Source organism: Primulina huaijiensis, chromosome 17 (assembly GCF_012295235.1).
Source record: "Primulina huaijiensis isolate GDHJ02 chromosome 17, ASM1229523v2, whole genome shotgun sequence".
In the NCBI taxonomy this organism is placed as follows: domain Eukaryota; kingdom Viridiplantae; phylum Streptophyta; class Magnoliopsida; order Lamiales; family Gesneriaceae; genus Primulina; species Primulina huaijiensis.
The window spans coordinates 2,718,958-2,739,075 of record NC_133322.1 but is presented as its reverse complement, the minus strand read 5'-3'; the positions used below and the strand labels follow the sequence as shown (position 1 = coordinate 2,739,075).

Sequence of the window (20,118 nt, the reverse complement as noted above, 5' to 3'; positions counted from 1 at the left end):
CTGTTGGTGGTGCAAGCCATGAAATAGGTGGAGCAGGATTCGGAGGTTTTGGTGAATACACTAGCTGACATGACAGAAATTGTGCCCACAAAAAACTCGCTCAAGAAAACGACCTCCTTAGGTTGTAGCTTCTTAGCCAAGTGAACAAATTGGTTTCTGGCGACCTAAATGCTCCAGGAGACCATGGCAAAACTGCCCAACTCATCATCGTTCCCAAATAAGATCACCCATTGCCAAAGATCCATGAAAGATCGGCCCTTAAAACGAGATAACATCGACCATAAATCTGAAACTTCCCACACCTCCTGCGCACCAAAGCAAAGCCAAAGAGCTTGAAAGCTATGCTCTGGGAAAACATTGCAAGCAGATTACGTCAATTTTAATACCCGTCACATCTAGATGAATTGGTAAGATTGCTTGAATGGCTTTCAATAAAAAAAAAACGTTGATCTTACTTTGGATGTTTTTAAGTGCCAAAGTTTTCGAAAATGCCGAGTGCTTCCTCCCGAGCTACCATCGCTAGAGCCCACCCCATCTCCGATAGCCAAAAAATACCAGGATCTAAATGAGTAAACTCCATTTGTAGTAAAGTGCCAAATCAACTTATCAGTTCCGGACAAAGCAAAGATGGGGAACCTTCTAAATTCTTCAGTATCTATTTGCTAGAAAATCTGTTCGATTAATGCCCGATTCCAATATCCCATTTCTGTTCGAAGATTCTGCAATTGTAATTGGTTTAAAAGCGAGAGGTCTCAAGAGCCATGAATCTAGAAATTGTGATGCAGGAAAATATTTGCTCTTAATAATCTGCCCAAACGAGACTAGGATTTTGAATTAATCTCCACCTCTGTTTAGCAATAATTGATTTTTAAAAAAGTGTCATTATCAACTTAGAAAAATAATATTTTTGAGTTAATAAAAAAACTCATAATAGTAATATTTATAAAATTTGGTATTAAAAACTAGAGGTGTCAATGGGCGGGTATGAGGCGGATATGGGTAGATTTGTCAAATTGGGTCAGGCGAAAATTGATTGGGTTGGGTTGATAAAATAGCAGCCCGTTTAGAGGCGGGCCAAATGGGCTGAGCCCGTTTGGGTTGCGGGCCCAGATGGGTCAGGCCCAAACGGGGCGGGTTGACCCGTCAAATTAGGGTATAATTTTATTTTATTTTTTATATTTTTAAGTTTTAAGTTTTATATAAAAATTGGAATAAGTCTCATGCGCCTCCATCACTCTCTTATCTTATTTTTCTCCTTGGCCTCGCCTCCATCACTCACTGGTAAAATCTGAATCTCTGTAAATTTTATTCATGAATCTTAAATGGAAGAAATTTCTGTAAATTTTATTCATGAATCTTAAAATAATTTTTAAGCATAACAGTTGTTTGTGAACCCAAGAGCGGTTTTGTTTGAAGTCCGACGAGTTGTAGTGAAATTTTGTGGATCCAGCGGAGGTTTGATAATTATGTGTATTGTTGAACACATAATATTTTCTAAAAGTTACAACCTTCTCTTTCCTCGACTTTCTGTTTTCTTCCATGTCTCAATCTTCATGTTTGGTTTAAGCACTTTAGTTTTTATGGATTATGTTGATGCTTTCTTAATTTCTCTTATTTCAATGTTTTTAAGTATTTTATGAAACTATTTGACTAAAATATATTTTTCTTCTATGTTTAATGCGATATTGTTTAGTATTTTTTTTCTTAAAAAATAAACAGGTTAAAAATAAGCGGGTCGGCCCGCCTAGCCCGCGGCCCAAAGTGGGTTGGGCTGGGTTGGCCATTTAGAGGCCCGCGAAAATGGCTGGCTTTCCCGCCCAGCCCCGCCTAATGGTGGGTTGTGGGGTATTAAATATGTATTTCTTGATCTGCTTCTGACCCAAAGAATCTGGTAAAAGGATAATTTCAACCTCCACATTGTGTTGTAAAACGATTTTGAACAAGTTAGTGATACTGCTTAGAAAATCTTCTGCTCTGGTTTTAATAGCACTATCTTCGAACGCAACATAAGCAACAAATCCACCTGCAAACAGAAACTATGCAGATCAGGAGAACAGAAGAAAACCACTTCAAAAAGCTAATTTTTCTCTGACAAATTACGGGTCTTAACGTTTTCTTTAAGTAAAAAATCTCACCTTTAACTTCAGATATGCATACAAGCTTTCCATGACAAGAAAGCAGTTGTCTCAGAGTCCCGAAATGACATTTTTCAATACACAGGACCCAAATATCCGCCAACACCTTTGAGTTCATGTATGTCAAAGCCGTTTTCCGATTTCCACAATCATAGTGAGAGAGAAGCAATGCCTCATCATTCACAGACTGGTCGGCATTAGAATCGCCACTGGCATCATCAACCAATGAGATTGGATAATCTTTTCTCGCTATATTCTGGTCAGCTGATATTGAAAACGATATTTCAGAACCTGATTTTTCAGGTGCAAGCTGTTCATCAGTTTTCAGCTTTTGGGCAGAAGATCCTTCGAACATTTTTATGCGGTCCTCCTCCGTTGTTTTGAAGCTCTGTCGTCTACTACTGCTTGAGTTGGCATGACCGAGTGAAGGACCAGAACTTAATTGTAACAGGGTTGCTGTGAACCACGTTGACCGTCCTCTTGATACCCTCAGATGCTTCTCGGACTCAGCTAGAACTGTCAACACATGCTTGAGTGTGTCTAATTCTCTTTCAGACACTGAAAATTCATCATGGCATCACTTGTAAAGTTAAAAGTATATTATAAAATAGGAAGCATCAAGACAACCATAAAGAAAGAATAAACCGAGTCTCACTTACAAATTCGTCCGGCAAAGAAAGAATCATTGTTCTTAGAATCAACATTCAGGAAAGTTCCAGCAATAATATCCACAATAAGAGTTGCCATCCGAGACGTTAAAACTACAGGATCGTGACCTGAGTTCATCAATTCTCTGGCTCTTTTCACTGTTTCGGTAGCATTTGATGTCGTGGCTAATTCCAAAAGATTCAGCAATCTCTCATCAGGAACAGCCCCAATCTACAAAAAAGAAAGCAATTTACATGATTTGGTTTGATTCAATCAATGAATCCACCTGATAAGAAATCATCTGCACCCATTGGAATGAAATGCGTGGCCTTGAATTTGATACCGGTTATAGAATTGAGTGTTTACTGCTCAACAAAATTGATGACTAATGATAATAATCCAACTCAAATCTTTTAAAACTTATAACTACTTTGACGTCCTGATTAGATTATATGCTAGAAAGTAGAATTATTACTTCCCACAACTTATGTCTACGAACGATACATAATTTTATTTTTTCGTTCAGGGATCAAGCATAAAAGAACTAAAGAACTGTAAAGCATCACAGTGATCAGAGGAAAAACACTATAACTATCGATTAGATTTTAATAAAACTCACAAGTTTATTCACCATGGACGTGGTGATTATTTTCCCAAACAGGGTCAACTGGTCTAACATTGTTTCTGCATCTCGCGGCGAACCATCTGCATTTGAAGCAATCAACTGTAACGCGTCTGATTCAACGTACAAATTATCATCATGATCAATTTTCCTGAGTCGAGCAATTATGTCGCATGTGCTAACTTTGTTAAAAGTAATTCTTTGACACCGGGACAACATAGTACGATGCACATTATCAATATCAGTTGTTATGAGTATGAAAACTACACGCTGCAGGAGTTTCTCGAGGAGTCGAAGAAGTGACATCCACGTCTTTGAAGGCAACAAGTGACACTCGTCCACAACAAAAACCTTGTACTTAAGAAGAGTAGATCGAGGTTCCCTCAAAAGGTTTCTCAAAAGATTTTCAATTGTTTCAATTCCCTTCTTATCGGAACCATCAACTTCGATAAGCTCACTGACCTTGCCAGATATCAAATCGACACATTCTCTACAAACCCCACAAGGCTTTGAATCTTTAGTGGCAACGCAATTCAGAGCAGCAGCAAAAATTCTTGCAGATGAAGTTTTTCCAGTTCCATATGGACCTTGAAAAAGATAAACGGAGGCGATTCTTCCTCTTGAAATTGCACTCATGAGGGACTGAACAACTAGGTTCTGCCCAATCAAGTCCTCAAAAAGCATCGGCCTATATTTGTGACTAAGATTTATGACAGTTTGAGAAGATTCTTTCCTCGGGATTCCCGAATCAGGTGCCACAAGCTCGAACCTGTCTCGACAACTACAAGTTGAAGACCGCTTTTTTCCATCCAACCTACTCAAAGCCTCCAAATCAAGCTCCCCAAAATTTGACGAGGACTCGTGATCACTGTGCTCATTTCCAATAGATGATCCTCCTCTATCGTCGCAACTATTGGTAAGAAGGGATATGACATTTTTAGCTGTTGTCCGAGAAGCCAGTCTCCTCTTGTTGGAAGCCATAGATGCCCTGCGACGTCTTCTTTGATTACTCCTTTGACTTCCACACAAAATGCTGCTTCCTTTTCTCCTCAAAGTTTCAGAAAGGGATAGAGAATAGCTACTCCCATATCCTACTCTAGACTTCCGTGTTAACTTTTTCGACCAATAACAAGGAATTCCACACCTCTGTTGGACGGAAAAATCCATTTTATCATCTGCCTCATCTTCCGCATCATCTCCCATGGTTGGATTGTGGGGCATGATTGCACTTGAATCCTTAAAGCCGTAATCGTTATATGAACTCGTAGACAATGCTGGAGTACTGTGTGAAGCGGAATCTTCCTCTTTCCTGTCAAATTGTTTCATGGAAGAACGAGCAAGAAAGGAATAACTTTCATCCTCTGTATCATCAGAATGATAAACCGAACCATACCTCTTTGCACCAGCATCTGTCAAATTTTCTACCATGTTCTCGACACAATATCTACTCAATAGTATCTGTTTCTGCAATTTATCATTAGAACGAAGCAAACTGTTGCTAGAATGATTACTTCTCTTCGACTTCTTAAATGTATGTCGAATGGAAGGAACAGGACTGGTATCTTTATCCTTTAAAATCGACGAATCGGAACCATCACTCAAATAAGCAAAACTCTTGGAATTATTTCCCACAAGTTTCCTTGCACGATTTGAGCATTCCAAGTCAACACTCTCCTCATGACTCCCTTCATCATTCTCATTCTCAGGATCACCATCCTTTTCACTCTCGGATATCGAACTCCAATTGGACAAAAACACCTTTCTTTCTTTCTCTTTCACATTCGCATTGCTTCTATTAACAGAATTATCACAACTACCACAATTACTATTGCTTTCTACATGCAATGTGGTCTGCAAAAACTCTACAGAGGAATCAGGAATAGCTCTACCATCATCCTGGTCATTCTTGTAGTGGTGCACATAATGATGCTTGCTGAAGGACGCCGCAGAATTCATCGGTGAACGCCAAGACGAGGATGTCCCAGGGTCCCGCGACACTCGAGCTCCTTTTAGAATTTGAGCCAATTCTTTCTTCAAATTCAGGCAACCTGGATCAATCCCAGCACCTCCACCCACCATTCCTCCTATAAAAGCACTATTTTGACAATGACAACCACTTCACCACCACCACCACACAGTGGTAACAAATAACAAGAAGCACTCTTATTTACGTAAAGGCAAATTTCAAAAGTCAAAAACCAGGAAAATGAATCGTTTTGCACAATGAAAGAGGGGATTAGGTAGATCTCACAGATTTTAATTCCTTTCTTTCTGATTTTTTTTTCTCAACGACCATTTAATAAGGGGTGGTCTGAAATTAAGAATGTACAGCTAGTGAGGTAGAAGTAGCTCAGTAGGAGAAGGAAAACAACGGGTAGGGTCTGATTTTAATGTTGTAAAAGAAAGATATAAAATGGAAGAAGATGAATAACTGCTTCCCACAACATGAACTGCATGTACGTAGAGAATAAATAAATATATTTTCCAATTTCCACAAGATATAAAATGGAAGAAGATGAATAACTGCGTCCCACAACATGAACTGCATGTACGTAGGGAATAAATAAATATATTTTCCACAAGAAATCCAAGGGAACGAGAAGCCATTTCCTCCTATTAGGATGTCAAGGGCCCAGCAAAGAAAGAACAAATTTTGAAGCTCCATTAGACTTTTTGTCTTCTCCAAGTTCCACACTTTCCTTGCAAGTTTTTTGTTTGTCTACATTTTAAGAAGAAACAAAGATGGCCCGATGAATCTCATCCACGCCCAGGTTGTTTTCAGCAAACCGTGCTCGGCCTTGCTTTATTTATGTGTAATCGTTTTATAAAAATGATAATTAAGCTAGCGAGTGCTCTATTATATGTGCCTACATATTAAATTTTGTTTGTTTAATGATATTTTTTTAAAAAAATATAAAGATTATATTCAAAATAATAATTTTTTTAAATGATTTTTTTTAATAATAATTTCATGTGATCGATGATATAATCATTTAAAATACAAAATATAGATAAAAAATAAAAGATATTTTAGTATAATATATTATTTATAGACGAGATACAACTTTTAAAAAATAAGTTTTAAGATATTTTTATTAGAAAAAAAAATATTTTTGTGATTTAATTTGAGTAGATATGTATTTCATCAGCAAACTTTGTGTGTTTAATAGGCATTCTTCCCTTTCGAACAAAATACCCATGTTTACATTTTCATTTATTATTTAGAGTTTTGCAGCCAATTTTATACCAAATGGAATATGCTTGAAAATTATGCAATAAATAAATAGCACCTTTAACATTATATAGTCACTTTGGACACGAATAAATAAATAGTAATAAATGTAAATAAGTAAGAGCATTAAATGTCGATCCAATGCATCAGAAAGTCACTCTCGCTTGGTGGCAAATCCCGATCGAGGGCGACGGCCCCTACCACATAATTTCACTTTGCTGAAATTTCAAATTTCATAACTTTTTTTTTTCCCAACAAAATGTTTTAAAATTTTGGGATTTTCATATTTGGATTGCTAAAAAATCGATTGTCAAATAATTGTAATTAACATGACTAAAACCGTAATGACATACATACAAACGAGTTTAAAAATTGAAGAACATGGTTTGTCTAGTGCACACCTGAAGGGTAGAGGCGGTTAGTTTACTAATATCGGATGAATTAAGTTCTTGAGGGTTGTATATATGAACTTAATACAATCCTACCTCTTGATCTAGCTTTTCCGTGGAATTAGACCTAAGTACATAATAACACGATATCAGAGCTCAAACTCACTGTCACCCATTAATGTTGTAAACAATATTCTCCTAGCTCGTTCTCATGTGAAGTTTAAACATTAAGACTAGATGTTTTGAAAGTTTTCCTTCCTGTTTCTCTAATGCTATCATCAAGTACTTTAGAGTGCAGTTAGGTCGTTGAAAAGTATGAGAAATGATGTCTCGGATTGCTTGCCTTAATGCTGGCTGCGCAATGTTTTGCTGAATCCTCCCATTCATTTGCATCACTGCCATCAGAACACTCAGAAGTAATAATATAGACGTGGGATTCATGTGTAGGTTATGAGTCGGCATTCTTGGAAAGCCAATTCTTGCCAACCGAAGATAAAGTATTTCATTCAGATGAAGGCTTGGCAACCTACTTTTGTAGATTCTTGACAAAAGCACTCAAGGAAGACTTCGATTTGAGTGGAATTCCAGTCCATATAACGCAGTTAAGTATGGCAAGAAACTTAGGAAGTAGAAGAAGTATCAGCAATAGACGAGCTTCTAGAAGAGAGAGAGAGAATCGTGTCTGACAAAAGAAGTATTGTTGATTTAAAAAACACAGTTTTTTGCATGAAAACGGGCAAGGTAGAGTGACATTGATACAGCCATACAGGTTGTAAAGTTTCTTTTTTTAATGCCTTCTGCTTCTTGTAGCTTAACTTTGGTGCATTTAGTCAGTCATCCCCTTTCCATCTACTTTTATCGGTACTGAATTGATAAAATTAAACCACTTCTTCTTTTTTGCCAACTCGCTGTGATACTTCCCTCTTGAACTATTTTGAATTTCATGGAATTCTTTTAATACCAAGTGATGTTGCTAAAATCAGTGATGGTAACTGGGAGGTCGGATCTTTGCTTAGAGAGCTCGGATCAAACCTTGGAACGATGGCTGGGAGGTCGGATCTTCAGTTGGGAGCTCGGATCAGACTCTCGAAATCTGGAACCACAAATAAGAACGTTAGAAGGGGGCCGGAAGATTGTTCCGGCGTAGCCCCTCCGACGCTCAAGTCAGAGAATAGAAAATTGAGAGAGTAATGTGTGTGCTAAGAGAATGTGAATATCTGAATGAATAAATAATGAATGAAACCTGATATTTATAAGAGAACAATAGAGTCCTGATTTTGGTAGATTTAGATCCTCAGAATCTTGCAAGATTTGGTTAGATTCTGTGAAAGATTTGGTCATATCTTCTAGATTTCGTTTATATTTTTTTGTGGGTTATCTTGTTGAGACGTGAAAACGCCGCCTTTGATCCTGGGAGCTCGGCTCGGGAGGTCGGCAAATCATGTCCAATCGGCGCGATCGGACTACAAGGGAGGTCGGCTCGGGAACCCTTGGGAGGTCGGCCTTGGAGCTCGACATGGGAGCTCGGCCATATCTTTTAAGCCTCGATTATGGGTATTTAGGAGGTCGGCTTGAATGACCTCCCGGATGAGGTCCCGGCATGCAGCTGGCTTGGCACGAGTTCCTGGTCACTGGGCCTTCAGCTGTCTGGTCCACCGAGAATAGGCCAGGGCCATCCCCGACCCGGGGGTATCACCAAGGCATGATAATCATTGAATTTCAGGCTCACTCATCCAGTAGCACAGGGGGTAGAGTCTTCTTAAGAATGAAGCACTCATTTAAAACCAAAGCATTTACAATACAATAAGTTAGACTTCAAACCGTAAACAAACACCACCAAAAAAGAAAAAGTATGTATCTTATAACGTGATACGGGTCAACTATGTCCATATCTATAATAAAAAGTAATATTTTTTTATAAATGACCTAAATTGAATATTTGTCTAACATAATTGACCTGTGAGACTGTCTCACATTAGTTTTTGTGAAAAAGAAAAAATTAATAATATAAAATTATTTTATGATTATATATTTTATGACAGAAATTTAACAAAATGAGTTCTTATGATTAAAAATATTATCTTCTATATTTTCTTTGAGCAATCTTTTATACATACTAAGCATATGTCACACATATTGGGTGTGTATAATATAATATACAAATATTATATCATATGTATAATATATTTTATTTTTAAAATAATTGATTTAGTTTTATTTTTAACAAAAATAAATAATTTTAAACATTTAGTCAAGATTTGTTCGTATTAAAAATGATGAAGCTAGTTGATTAAAAAAAAGTGAGAAAAATTAGTGAAAATTTTGAGTTTATTAATAAATACATGAAATGAAATCTAAATATCAAATATAAGGTTGATACAAAATTAGAAAAAGAATTTGGTGTAATAAATATATCAATAGTGGTAAGTCTAATGGGATTTTGTTTTATAATATAATAATAGAGATTATATAAATAATATAAAATAGAATAGATATCTTGTGAGACAGTCTCACAAATCTTTATATGTGAGACGGGTCAATCATACCGATATTCACAATAAAAAGTAATATTTTTTCATTGATGACCCAAATAAGCGATCCGTCTCATAAAATACGACTCGTGAGATCGTCTACACAAGTTTTTATCTATAAAATAATAATTTAAATATTTTTAGTTAGGAAAAGTTTATTGAAATGTTTTTTCTGTATTAAAAAGAAATTCGAGTTGGCCATAATAATTCCATCCCAACCAACCACTCTGACACCGACTCAGAATACTTCTCTCACAAGTCTCTCTGCAACCTAATCGACGCGAAGGTTTACTCTTTGATTTCTGTTGAAGGTTCGCGCAAAATTTTCGTAATTGAGGTTTTACTTTTTAATTAATCATATGGTCGGGAGCTCGTGATAATTCCATTTTTTAAATCATCAAAAGGGCGATGAAGTCATCGAGATCATGTTTGTTTGATTCTTTTGGCATATGAGAAATGATCATTCATTTAGAATTTAGACGGGATTTGGGTTTTTTATATATATAAAAAATGCACGGATCGCTCCTTTGTAATTTGGCGCATGTTTTTTGTGGTAGCTGGAAATTTTTAGAAGTTTGTGTTTGCCGATCCGGATTTGGAATTTGGATTATGGAGAAATGGTGGGACCTGCTCTGAATTTCAGTGACACAGTAAAGAGAGGTTTTTTCGCATCAAAATAGCATTTTGTCTGCTCTCAGTAGTATTTTTTTAGTTTAGGGAGCGAGGGGCAAAATAATGTTTTTAATGTAATATTTTTACGCATGTTCGATCCCATGATGTATTGTTTTCGGTTTATCTTGATTCAGTGAATGCTAGAGCGCTTGTCTTAAATTGGGAAGCAAGATTTATAGTGTTGAGGGGACAAATACTCCTCTCAAAACAGTGCAGACTGCTGTGTTTAGTTCTTTGAATGGGATTAGACGGTAGCAGGAGACGCAGCAAACGTTTTATGAATAGTGAGGGAAGGGGGAACGACTGGATTGATGAACAACCTTGTGATTGTACTGCAGCGGTGAGAAGTAAACTAAGTTTTCCTATATGTGAGTTGCCGGTACATATTCTGTGTGATATTTTTTCTAGGCTTCCGCTGGAGAGTATATTCCGGTGTCGATGTGTTTGCAAAACGTTTCTCGACCTTCTCAAGGATCCCTATTTTATCGAATTACATTGTGCCAGATCATCTACCTCGACAACCTATCTGTTTTTTCATGAGAACTTACAGAATCGTGCGATTCTCCGCTTCCTTACCTTTAATCATGATGAAGTTGGTATATCCTTGTGCACCAGTGATGATCAAAGTTTTAATCATGACCTTTATAGTAGGCAACATATTGCGTGTCAGATTAGTACTCAATTTGGTTTTCACATCCAGAGACTTGATTTTGTTGGATCATGCAATGGACTGCTGTGTTTGTATATTGCATCGCCACCAAAGCCCTTCTATGCAATATGCAACCCTATATGCTGCGAAATGATAACGCTTCCTAGCCTGGTTGTTTCGGCTCCCCTTTATACTTATGCAAACCATTCCGGATTTGGATATTGCCAAAAGACTAAGAAGTACAAGGTTATCAGTTTCATGTACCTCACATCCCTCGACCCTGTGACTTCTGCAGAATCGAAAAGAATGGTAGCTAACATACACACACTTGGTGTAGATTCGTGGAGAAGGATTGAAAATGCCCCCAGGCCAAAACATAAATCATTTGATCCTCTTCTAAATGGTGTACTCCACTGGATAACCGACAGTTATAAACCTTGTGAGCTTGTAAGTTCATTCGACTTGGCAACAGAAACATTCAAGTTTGTCCCACCTCCAGCTCACTTCAGTCTACAATATGTGAACAAAATCTCCTGGATCAATATTGGTGTCCTAAAAGATTGCCTCTGCATCTGCTACATTTACGAGGATGCTGATTTCGAGGTTTGGCTGATGGGAGAATACGGAGTTAAAGAATCATGGACCAGACACGTCAGCATTGACACGAAGTTTTACATTAAATTGCAGGTTGAGGATCTGCAACGACCTATTAAATTCTTGAACAATGGTGATCTGTGGTTTATATCTAGTTCAGAATCTCTTGTTTCTTTTAGTCCTACCAAAAAAACGTTCAGGGAGTTGAGAGCAATGGGACGCCCGAAAATGGAGGTTACCGCACATGATCTCAGCTTCATATCCCTCCAGGATGCCGTGGGAGCAAAATGTCCTCAAGTGATGGCCATGAAACTTCAAAACGTATTGTTTTTTTGTTGATATAGCAATTTCATCCCACCTAGTTCAACATTGCCATTACTGTGAACGGTTTTCTGATTTTGCTTATTTAATGTACATGGTGCATGTTGCTTAATATAAAATTACAACTATTTTGTATAGGGAATGTTAATGATATATGTTAATTTATATGCCTTCCAGTGGTTAATGTAATTTATCTTTTTATTATTGTTGTTGTTTTGGGGCTTAAATTATACAACGGAATATATATCAAATATAAAATTCATCTCCAAAATATTTGAAGATTTTATTCTAGACTAGAAGAAATAGTAATAGAGTATTGTTTGATAATTTATTTACAATGTTTGTTTATTTGCGTGAATATATATTTATAATTTATATTGTATGTTAAAGATTTTGACCCTCTTTGATACGATGATGTCATTGTCGACGCGAAACAAATTTTCGAACAAAAATTACAAATTATCATAAAGTAAAATAAAATATTTCCAATATGATTGATTGTACATAATTTTATGGGAAATTACAAAATTTGTCTTGTATACTTGATTCATTGTTGTTTTGGTCCTTTGTGTAATTACTCCTAAAATTGCAACTTCTCCTTACTATCACTTGTTGCGAGTATTTGATGATAAGTTTTCCAACTTCGATTATACATTTAGCATTTGATAAGTTAAAGCTCTAATTTAAAGCTCGGAATGTATATATATTTAATATATAATTATATTACATTAATAAAATATTAAAGTTCGTGAGCTGTTCGTAACCTATCGAACAAAATAATTTTCACTCGAGTTTGGTTTGAAAAAAAATCGAACATGTATGAGTTTGACTCGTTGTCGATAAGTTTAATTACGAATCAAGTATTTACAGAATTTACTGGATAAACTCAGGAATCTGCTCGATTCATTTACAGCAGGATCATTGTATAAATGCTAGACACCCACTAATAGACAAAGCTGTGGAGTTACGTTGAATTATCTTGTCCTTCAACGACTGAGATATTTTACTGTGATGCTAGATGTAGTATAATATTTGTACAACAATTTTTACATCACAAAAAATTCACTTTATCAAAATCGTATTTTACATTGAATGAAAAATATCACGATATAATTGAGGTAAATATCATTATCTGATATAATACTTTTAGCATTATCCAAAAAAAATCTCACGTAAATTATTGTCGATGCTCATTCACTAAGTGGATCGATATTGTATCTCTATTACAGACTACAGTAAATACTATTCATTTGTTCTAAGCCATTTTAGCCTCCAAGCCAATTCATTGTGAGTATTTTGTCTTCAAGTACGCACTCACCTCAGAAGATAGTGAAATGTTTTATGTGATCCAATAGCTAAAACTCGATTTTTATCACTTCTGAACGTCAATTTCTTGATTTCTTTTTTCAGATTTTCATCTCATTTCGACAGTAGTCCATTTGCCATCCTTCTTCATTTTCATCTTTGAATTTAAGTACATGCAAAATTCATGTTTCATGAAACTAGTAAACTAAATTTCCCCTTTTTCCCATTTGTATTCAACTTTGAGAAGGATTTTCTCACGTATTTTGCGAAAGATGTTTTCAACAGGACCTGTTGCTTCTTGATGAGTAACTTCTGATGTGGCTCTTGCTTCGAGATTTTGAAAATTCATAAGGTTTTTTTTTTTTTTTGTTCTGTTCCATGGGAGAGAGTTGTTCAAATTTTCTTGGGCTTGCTTCTCTTCCCTAGATGAGGTTTAACAGTTTGTCTTGAAAACCCATTAAAACTTTGGCGCTTTCTTTTATTTAGACAGGCTTTAATAGCATTTTCTTGATATTGCTGTTGATAATTGATTTTGGGGTTTGTGTAATGGGATCATAATTCTCCTTTAAAATTGATCATAGTTTCTGCATTTTGTTGGTTCATAATCTGACAGCAGCATGGATTTGAATTTCTCGTGGGTAGTGTTGCTTTTGTGTGTGCATTTGACTGGGGGGATTTCAGCAGAAATAAGGCCAAAGTTTGTGAAAATTGGGGCCATTTTTTCGTTTGGTACGATTAACGGGAGGGTGGCAAAGATTGCTATGAAAGCTGCCGTTGAAGATGTGAATTCTGATACTAGCATTTTGGGCAGGAGCAAACTAGTTCTTTCCACTTATGATGCAAATCAAAGTAGCTTTTTAAGCATCATGGGAGGTACTAAATATGATCCTTGCTTAATAAGTCGTATATTATATGTTTAATGTTCATATTTTGTTGCATGTTGGTATTGGGAAATTTGATAAACTAGAAAGAAATAATAGTGTGCGGAAGTTTTGTTTCTAGATAGTTGACGTACAAATATTGTGGTTCTATTGAGATAGGGGGGTGGGGTGACTGTCAAATTTTTTCAACATTGCATAGACTTAATTAGATCCCAATACATGATTCGATCTCCTTCGAAATATGCAGGATTGCAAAATATGAAGAAGGATATAGTAGCAATCATAGGACCACAGAGCTCTGGAATGGCTCATATCCTATCACACCTAGCAAAGGAACTTCATATCCCGTTGCTGTCTTTTACGGCATTGGATCCGAGTCTTTCCTGTCTTCAATATCCGTACTTCATCCAAACAGCACCTAATGACCTTTTCCAAATGACGGCCATAGCTGATATGATAAGTTACTTTGGTTATCAAGAGGTTATAGCTATTTACACCGATGATGAGCAAAGCCGGGGGAGCATAATTGCTTTAGGGGATAAGCTTTTTGAGAGGCGTTGTAGAATCTCTTATAAAGCAATTCTTTCTCCTGAAACCTTAGCTACACGGGATGAAATTACAAATGAATTGGCTAATGTGAGATCAATGGAATCCAGAGTGATTGTTGTACACTCATTTTCAGTGATTGGGCTTAGGATATTTGATGTGGCTCTGGAACTTGGCATGATGGAGAGTGGATATGTTTGGATTGGTACTACTTGGTTGTCTACTGTATTAGATTCAGGACTTTCGACTGAAAGTTTGAAAACTATTCAAGGGGTTCTTCCAGTTCGGCCCCACGCCCCAGATTCTGAGAAGAAAAGTGCCTTTGTGGCCCGTTGGAACAAACTAAGCAATGACTCCATTGGGTTAAACCCTTATGGCTTATATGCATATGATACTGTCTGGATTATTGTGAACGCTGTCAAAGCATTGCTGGACCATGGTGGGACAATTTCCTTTACCAATGAATCAAATTTGAATGGTTTGGGGGGAGGAACATTGGATCTTGGTTCCTTAAGCACGTTTGTCCAAGGGGAACAGCTTCTTAACAACATACTACAGACCAACATGAAAGGTTTAACTGAACAACTTGCATTCGATTCAGATAAACATGTGATACTTCCATCTTTTGATATACTCAATGTGAATGGGAGGAGTTACAAGTAAATTGGCTACTGGTCTAACTACTCTGGGCTATCTGTTGTGCCACCGGAAAATTTGTACTCCAAAGAACCTAATCGATCGAGTTCAAACCAACAATTGTACAATGTAACATGGCCAGGAGAAACAACTGTGAAGCCTCGGGGTTGGGTTTTCCCACACAATGGAAGCCAATCAAGAATCGGAATTCCAAACAGGTTAGGTTTCAAAGCTTTTGCTTTGAAGGATGACATACAAATGAGATCCAAGGATATTGCATTGACATATTTCTTGCAGCCATAAAATTACTTCCATATGCAGTACCTCATGAGTTCATCTTGTATGCAGATGGACACAGGAATCCGAGCTACACAGATCTTGTCAATGAGATCACATTAAATGTGAGTATGTGCTCTTCATATATTTGTGGGCTTAAAAAAGGTTTTTTGTTTATTCTGACATGATTTGACTTCTCAGGTATTTGATGCAGTTGTTGGTGACATTACTATCGTAACCAGCCGTACAAAGATTGTGGACTTCACTCAGCCTTATATAGAGTCCGGATTAGATGTCTTGACACCCGTCAAGGAGTTGAAATCTAGCGCTTGGACTTTTATGCAGCCATTTACCTTGTTAATGTGGCTTGTCACAGCATCATTTTTCCTTATTCTTGCAATAGTGGTTTGGATTCTTGAACACACATTGAATGACGATTTTCGTGGTCCACCCAAGAAACAGATCATCACAATTTTGTGGTAAGTGGTATAGTAAGTAATTGCTGGGTGGCAGTAATTGTCCTGGTGTACCGTGTGGCAACATATACGATGTAACGATTGAAATGTGATGTATGATTTGTTGTATTGTCTAAAAGTTTTGAATAGCATCGGTATCATCAGCATCTTTGTCAAAAGTGAGCCCAGAAGCTGACTACTGTCCCTAACTTCCCGAGTATATAGAAAATGTGTAGCTTGTCTGATATTTTTCATTTTTTTCTATGTGCACACCTCGCCTAATGTCTCGGCTCCAAGATATTTTCGTACATTGTTGTCCCTTGCGATTTTAATTACTACGTTGCAGGCTTTAGCTTTTGATGCCACGTCAGGCAAGGGTTAAGGTACCTGATCAAAATATTTGAGTTGTGCCATAATTTTCTGCTCTAACTTTGGGTACTGTGACCTGATATTACGTGCATAATGCATCTGCAAATTAAGTTCTGGTGTTGCAAAATATTAATATCTGGGTTTTCACCTCGCGGGTTTGGCTTCTCGACCATGTTCTTTTCTCGTAGTAGGTACCCATCGTTTAAGATCGGTGTCCTTGAGGTGGAATAACTGTACTAACTCACACATTAATCATATCTCAATTTTCAGGACAAAAACCAGTGAGCACACTTGGTTGTATGGTTCTAATAATCTGGCTTTTCGTGGTTTTAATAATCACGTCAAGCTACACTGCTAGCTTAACTTCCATCCTGACCATTCAACAGTTTACACCATCCGTTGGAGGAATCGAGTCCTTGATGACAAGCAATGATCATATTGGATTCCAAGTTGGATCCTTCGTTGAAAATTATCTCAGAGAAGACCTCAGCATTGCTAAATCTAGGCTTGTTCCACTTGGCTCACCCGAAGAATATGCAGATGCACTAAGCACTGGAAGAGTTGCTGCTGTTGTAGATGAGCGCCCATATGTGGATTTCTTTCTCTCAAACTTCTGCAAGTTCCAAGTTGTGGGAAGAGAATTCACGAAAAGTGGGTGGGGATTTGTGAGTATCTCTAAACTAAACATAAACATGGAAAATCTTAGTTTTAACACTCGATCGTCTTGTACTGTCAGCAGAGGTTGTTACGCTCATGTCCCACATCATTTTGTAAGATTGCGTAACAGATTTCTGGAACAATCTGGTTTAACAGTTCCATAGAGCAAGAATAAATACGAAATAGTTGTGACAAAAATAATTTCTTCATGACTTGTATGGATGGATTTTTACATTTCATTGCTGCAACATTTCGAGGGATTGATTTCCGACTAATTTTTCCTCTTTTACTGTCTTTTCTTGGATATGAGATAACCTTTGTTAATCCAACTTTTCTAGGCATTTCCAAGGAACTCCCCATTAGCCATCGACTTGTCAACCGCTATCTTAACTTTATCAGAGAATGGCGAACTTCAAAAGATACATGACAGATGGCTGAATAGATCAAGAGCTTGTATCCTACAAAGTTCTAAAAATTCTGATCAGTTTCAACTACAGAGCTTTTCGGGGCTTTTCATCATATGCGGAATTGTATGCTTTGTAGCACTTCTTTTACATTGTTGCTCGATCGTGAACAAGTTCAAGCAATATTTGCCTCATGAATCAGAACCCTCTACACATGGCAGTTCATGATCCCTGCAAATCCAAAGGTTTTTATCTTTTGCGGTTGAAAAGGAAGAGGAAAGTAAAAACAAGTTGAAAAGAAAGAACATGCATGGAAGGGCCATCCAGGGGCAGTGCAGAGATTCAACTTTCGAATGGAATCCAAAATAACAACACAAGCGTTATTCTGGAGAGGCGTGATGGCGATACATGCTTTCATTGAATGATATTCGCAACCAAAATTCATCCAGAATTTCTTGATAAGCCAAGGGAAGTAAGAAAAGAAAATGTATTTATAACTATATTTTATCTTGTTATTACTGCCTTGTTTATCTGTATAGGACGTCTGTTACTTCAATATAACATGTGCATACGTGAATATCAGGAGTTGCAATAAGTTTGTTCGGAAATCTTTGCCGATTTGTGTCGTCGACTTTTTGCATAAAAATTAATATTTTTAATGGGTAACCCAAATAAGAGATCACACATTTTTTTTTATGTTTTTATCAAAGAAGTGAATATATATTTTTGTCCATACATTTAAAAATACAAAAAGTTAGTTTGGACCTCTCGTAAAGTTCTCCTTTAATAATATAATGATAATGATGATGTATATATATATATTATTAAAAAGCGTTGGCGATTTTAGAATTTAGTATTATATAAGAATAATAATTAATTGTATCCACCTAAAGTTTAATATTCGAGTTATAAATTTTAAATTTAATAAGAAATTGCCATGCAACGGAATGGGGACGGCGGCCAATCTCTTACCTTTTGTTTTTTTTCCTCGAAATCTTTTTTCTTTCTTTCTTTCTTTTTTTCTCCCTTAATATATTATTAATAAGGGAGGGGAAAAAAAAGAAAGAAAAAGATTATATATATATCATTGATTTGAAATTTCAAATCTATCAATAAAAGAATTTCAATATAGTATAATATAGTTTTTTTTATTATAAAAAAGTAAGATTACAAGAAAGTGCAAAAAGGACCAATAAAGTACTTGGTTGAGGGTAAAAAAAATAATGATGAATTTCCTCATTTTACAAGTCTGTTGGCAGAAGAAGTAACCTGAGTGGGCAATTCTTTGACTGCAAATTCTTGCATTGACTCCTCTAAAAAGACAAATTATTATGGGAACCCATACCTTAATTTGACCCTAATAATATATGAGTGTCTCTTCTGATATGGTCTCACGAATCTTTATTTATGAGACGTGTCAATCCTACCGATATTCATAATAAAAAGTAATACTTTTTCATGGATGACCCAAATAAGAGATCCGTCTGACAAAATAAAACCAGTGATACCGTCTCACACAAGTTTTTGCTATAACTATATATATATATATATAGAAAATAAAATAAGAAAACTTTGAATTTGAACTTTTTTATTTAATAATTTTTGTTGTAACTACACATGTTCAAAATTAAATTTTTTTAGAAAAATTATAATAAATGTTGTTGTGACTACACATGTCGTGTCCGGACGAAGCACGTCCCTACGCATGCAGCACATGAATATTAGACGAGACTGAGATACTTTTTTTCTATAACGGAATGCAAATTTGGACATAATAATCATGTCTAAACGAAATGTTAATTAATTGTATTCGATTTGGACAAAGGTTTTATTATTTTTACCATTTAATAAATTAAATGATTAGAGAGTGATGGATTTCCTGGTCAAAGTTGGTATTTATATTTGGTAGTTTTGCATTAATAAGTAATAACTTAACCACTTATGAGACACAACACCGACATATATAGAGAGGATAGGGTACGTAGTATTCTCTCCAATGAAATATTTACATATATTTCATTATTTTTTTTCTTCTAAGTTTTAGAACTCGAAAATAATAATAATTTTTATGAAATTGATGAGTTGGAGGTGATATTTTAATTAAGGGAAGATTAAAATTGGTAGTTTAATTTAAGAAAAATTACATTTTTGATCTGGTATATTTGTCAACGTGCAATTTTGTCCTCTATATAGTGAAATTTAGATCTTACTCTATTATCTTTATTATTATTATTTACAATTTTAGATTTTTTTCAACGTAGTGTTGAAGTCGCGCTAACTTGTATTTTGTTACGTTGAAAAACAACTAAAATCTCCGAAAACCGAAAGTTTCAAACTAAGATTGAAATTTGATAACATGAAAAATTAAAATCTCAAATATTTGGAATAAACATCCTTATATATGATGTTATTTGTCCCACATCGGTTAGATAAAATCCCTGAGAGTTGCATATATGGAATTGGACAATCCTCTCCTCTTGAGCTAGCTTTTGGGGTTAAGTTAAGTACAAGTTCCAATCTTAACATATCAAATGAAAATTCATATTTTTAAAACTATACACACGGGAGAAATATATAATTCGTTCATACATACACGGATGAAACTTATTTTAACCTAAAGAGATGCAAATGTAAAGGGAAAGACAAGCTGGATTAAAATTATACATATTTTACTTGTATTATTTAAAATATTTGAATTACATCATTGTTATCGATTAAAATTTTTGATTGTATCATTTAAATATATTTATCCATTTATTGTTTCCTTTCCACCCTTCTCGGCCCGATGCTGTTATA

The 20,118-nt window shown here is 35.9% G+C and overlaps 2 protein-coding genes and 1 pseudogene across 3 annotated transcripts; 2 read left to right on the top strand and 1 right to left on the bottom strand.

Annotated features, from left to right (window-relative positions):
- Window positions 1–1,784: 1,784 nt before the first annotated feature.
- LOC140963265 (protein STICHEL-like) lies at window positions 1,785–6,179 on the bottom strand. The gene is made up of 4 exons (XM_073422553.1): window positions 3,403–6,179; window positions 2,795–3,014; window positions 2,136–2,693; window positions 1,785–2,023 (listed from the first exon to the last, which is right to left on the bottom strand). The coding sequence occupies exons 1-4, from the start codon at window positions 5,482–5,484 to the stop codon at window positions 1,785–1,787; spliced, it is 3,099 nt and encodes a 1,032-aa protein (XP_073278654.1). The 5' UTR covers window positions 5,485–6,179.
- Window positions 6,180–9,758: 3,579 nt separating this feature from the next.
- On the top strand, window positions 9,759–11,931 carry LOC140962831 (F-box protein At3g07870-like). Of its 2 annotated transcripts, none has more exons than XM_073421867.1 (2): window positions 9,759–9,843; window positions 10,364–11,931. In XM_073421867.1, the coding sequence occupies exon 2, from the start codon at window positions 10,468–10,470 to the stop codon at window positions 11,809–11,811; it is 1,344 nt and encodes a 447-aa protein (XP_073277968.1). In that variant the 5' UTR covers window positions 9,759–9,843; window positions 10,364–10,467; the 3' UTR covers window positions 11,812–11,931. The 2 variants fall into 2 exon arrangements, with proteins under 2 accessions (XP_073277968.1, XP_073277969.1); XM_073421868.1 differs by having other exon boundaries at window positions 9,768–9,868.
- Window positions 11,932–13,135: 1,204 nt separating this feature from the next.
- Window positions 13,136–17,943, top strand: LOC140962841 (glutamate receptor 3.2-like; annotated as a pseudogene).
- The last annotated feature ends 2,175 nt before the right edge of the window (window positions 17,944–20,118 follow it).

Coding starts and splice junctions, on each gene's coding strand:
- LOC140963265 (XM_073422553.1), bottom strand. CDS start 5,484: ATGGTGGGTGGAGGTGCTGGGATTGATCCAGGTTGCCTGAATTTGAAG. Junction 3,015..3,402: donor CGTCCATGGTGAATAAACTT/GTGAGTTTTATT, acceptor TCTTTTTTGTAG/ATTGGGGCTGTTCCTGATGA. Junction 2,694..2,794: donor TTTCTTTGCCGGACGAATTT/GTAAGTGAGACT, acceptor ATGAATTTTCAG/TGTCTGAAAGAGAATTAGAC.
- LOC140962831 (XM_073421867.1), top strand. CDS start 10,468: ATGGGATTAGACGGTAGCAGGAGACGCAGCAAACGTTTTATGAATAGT.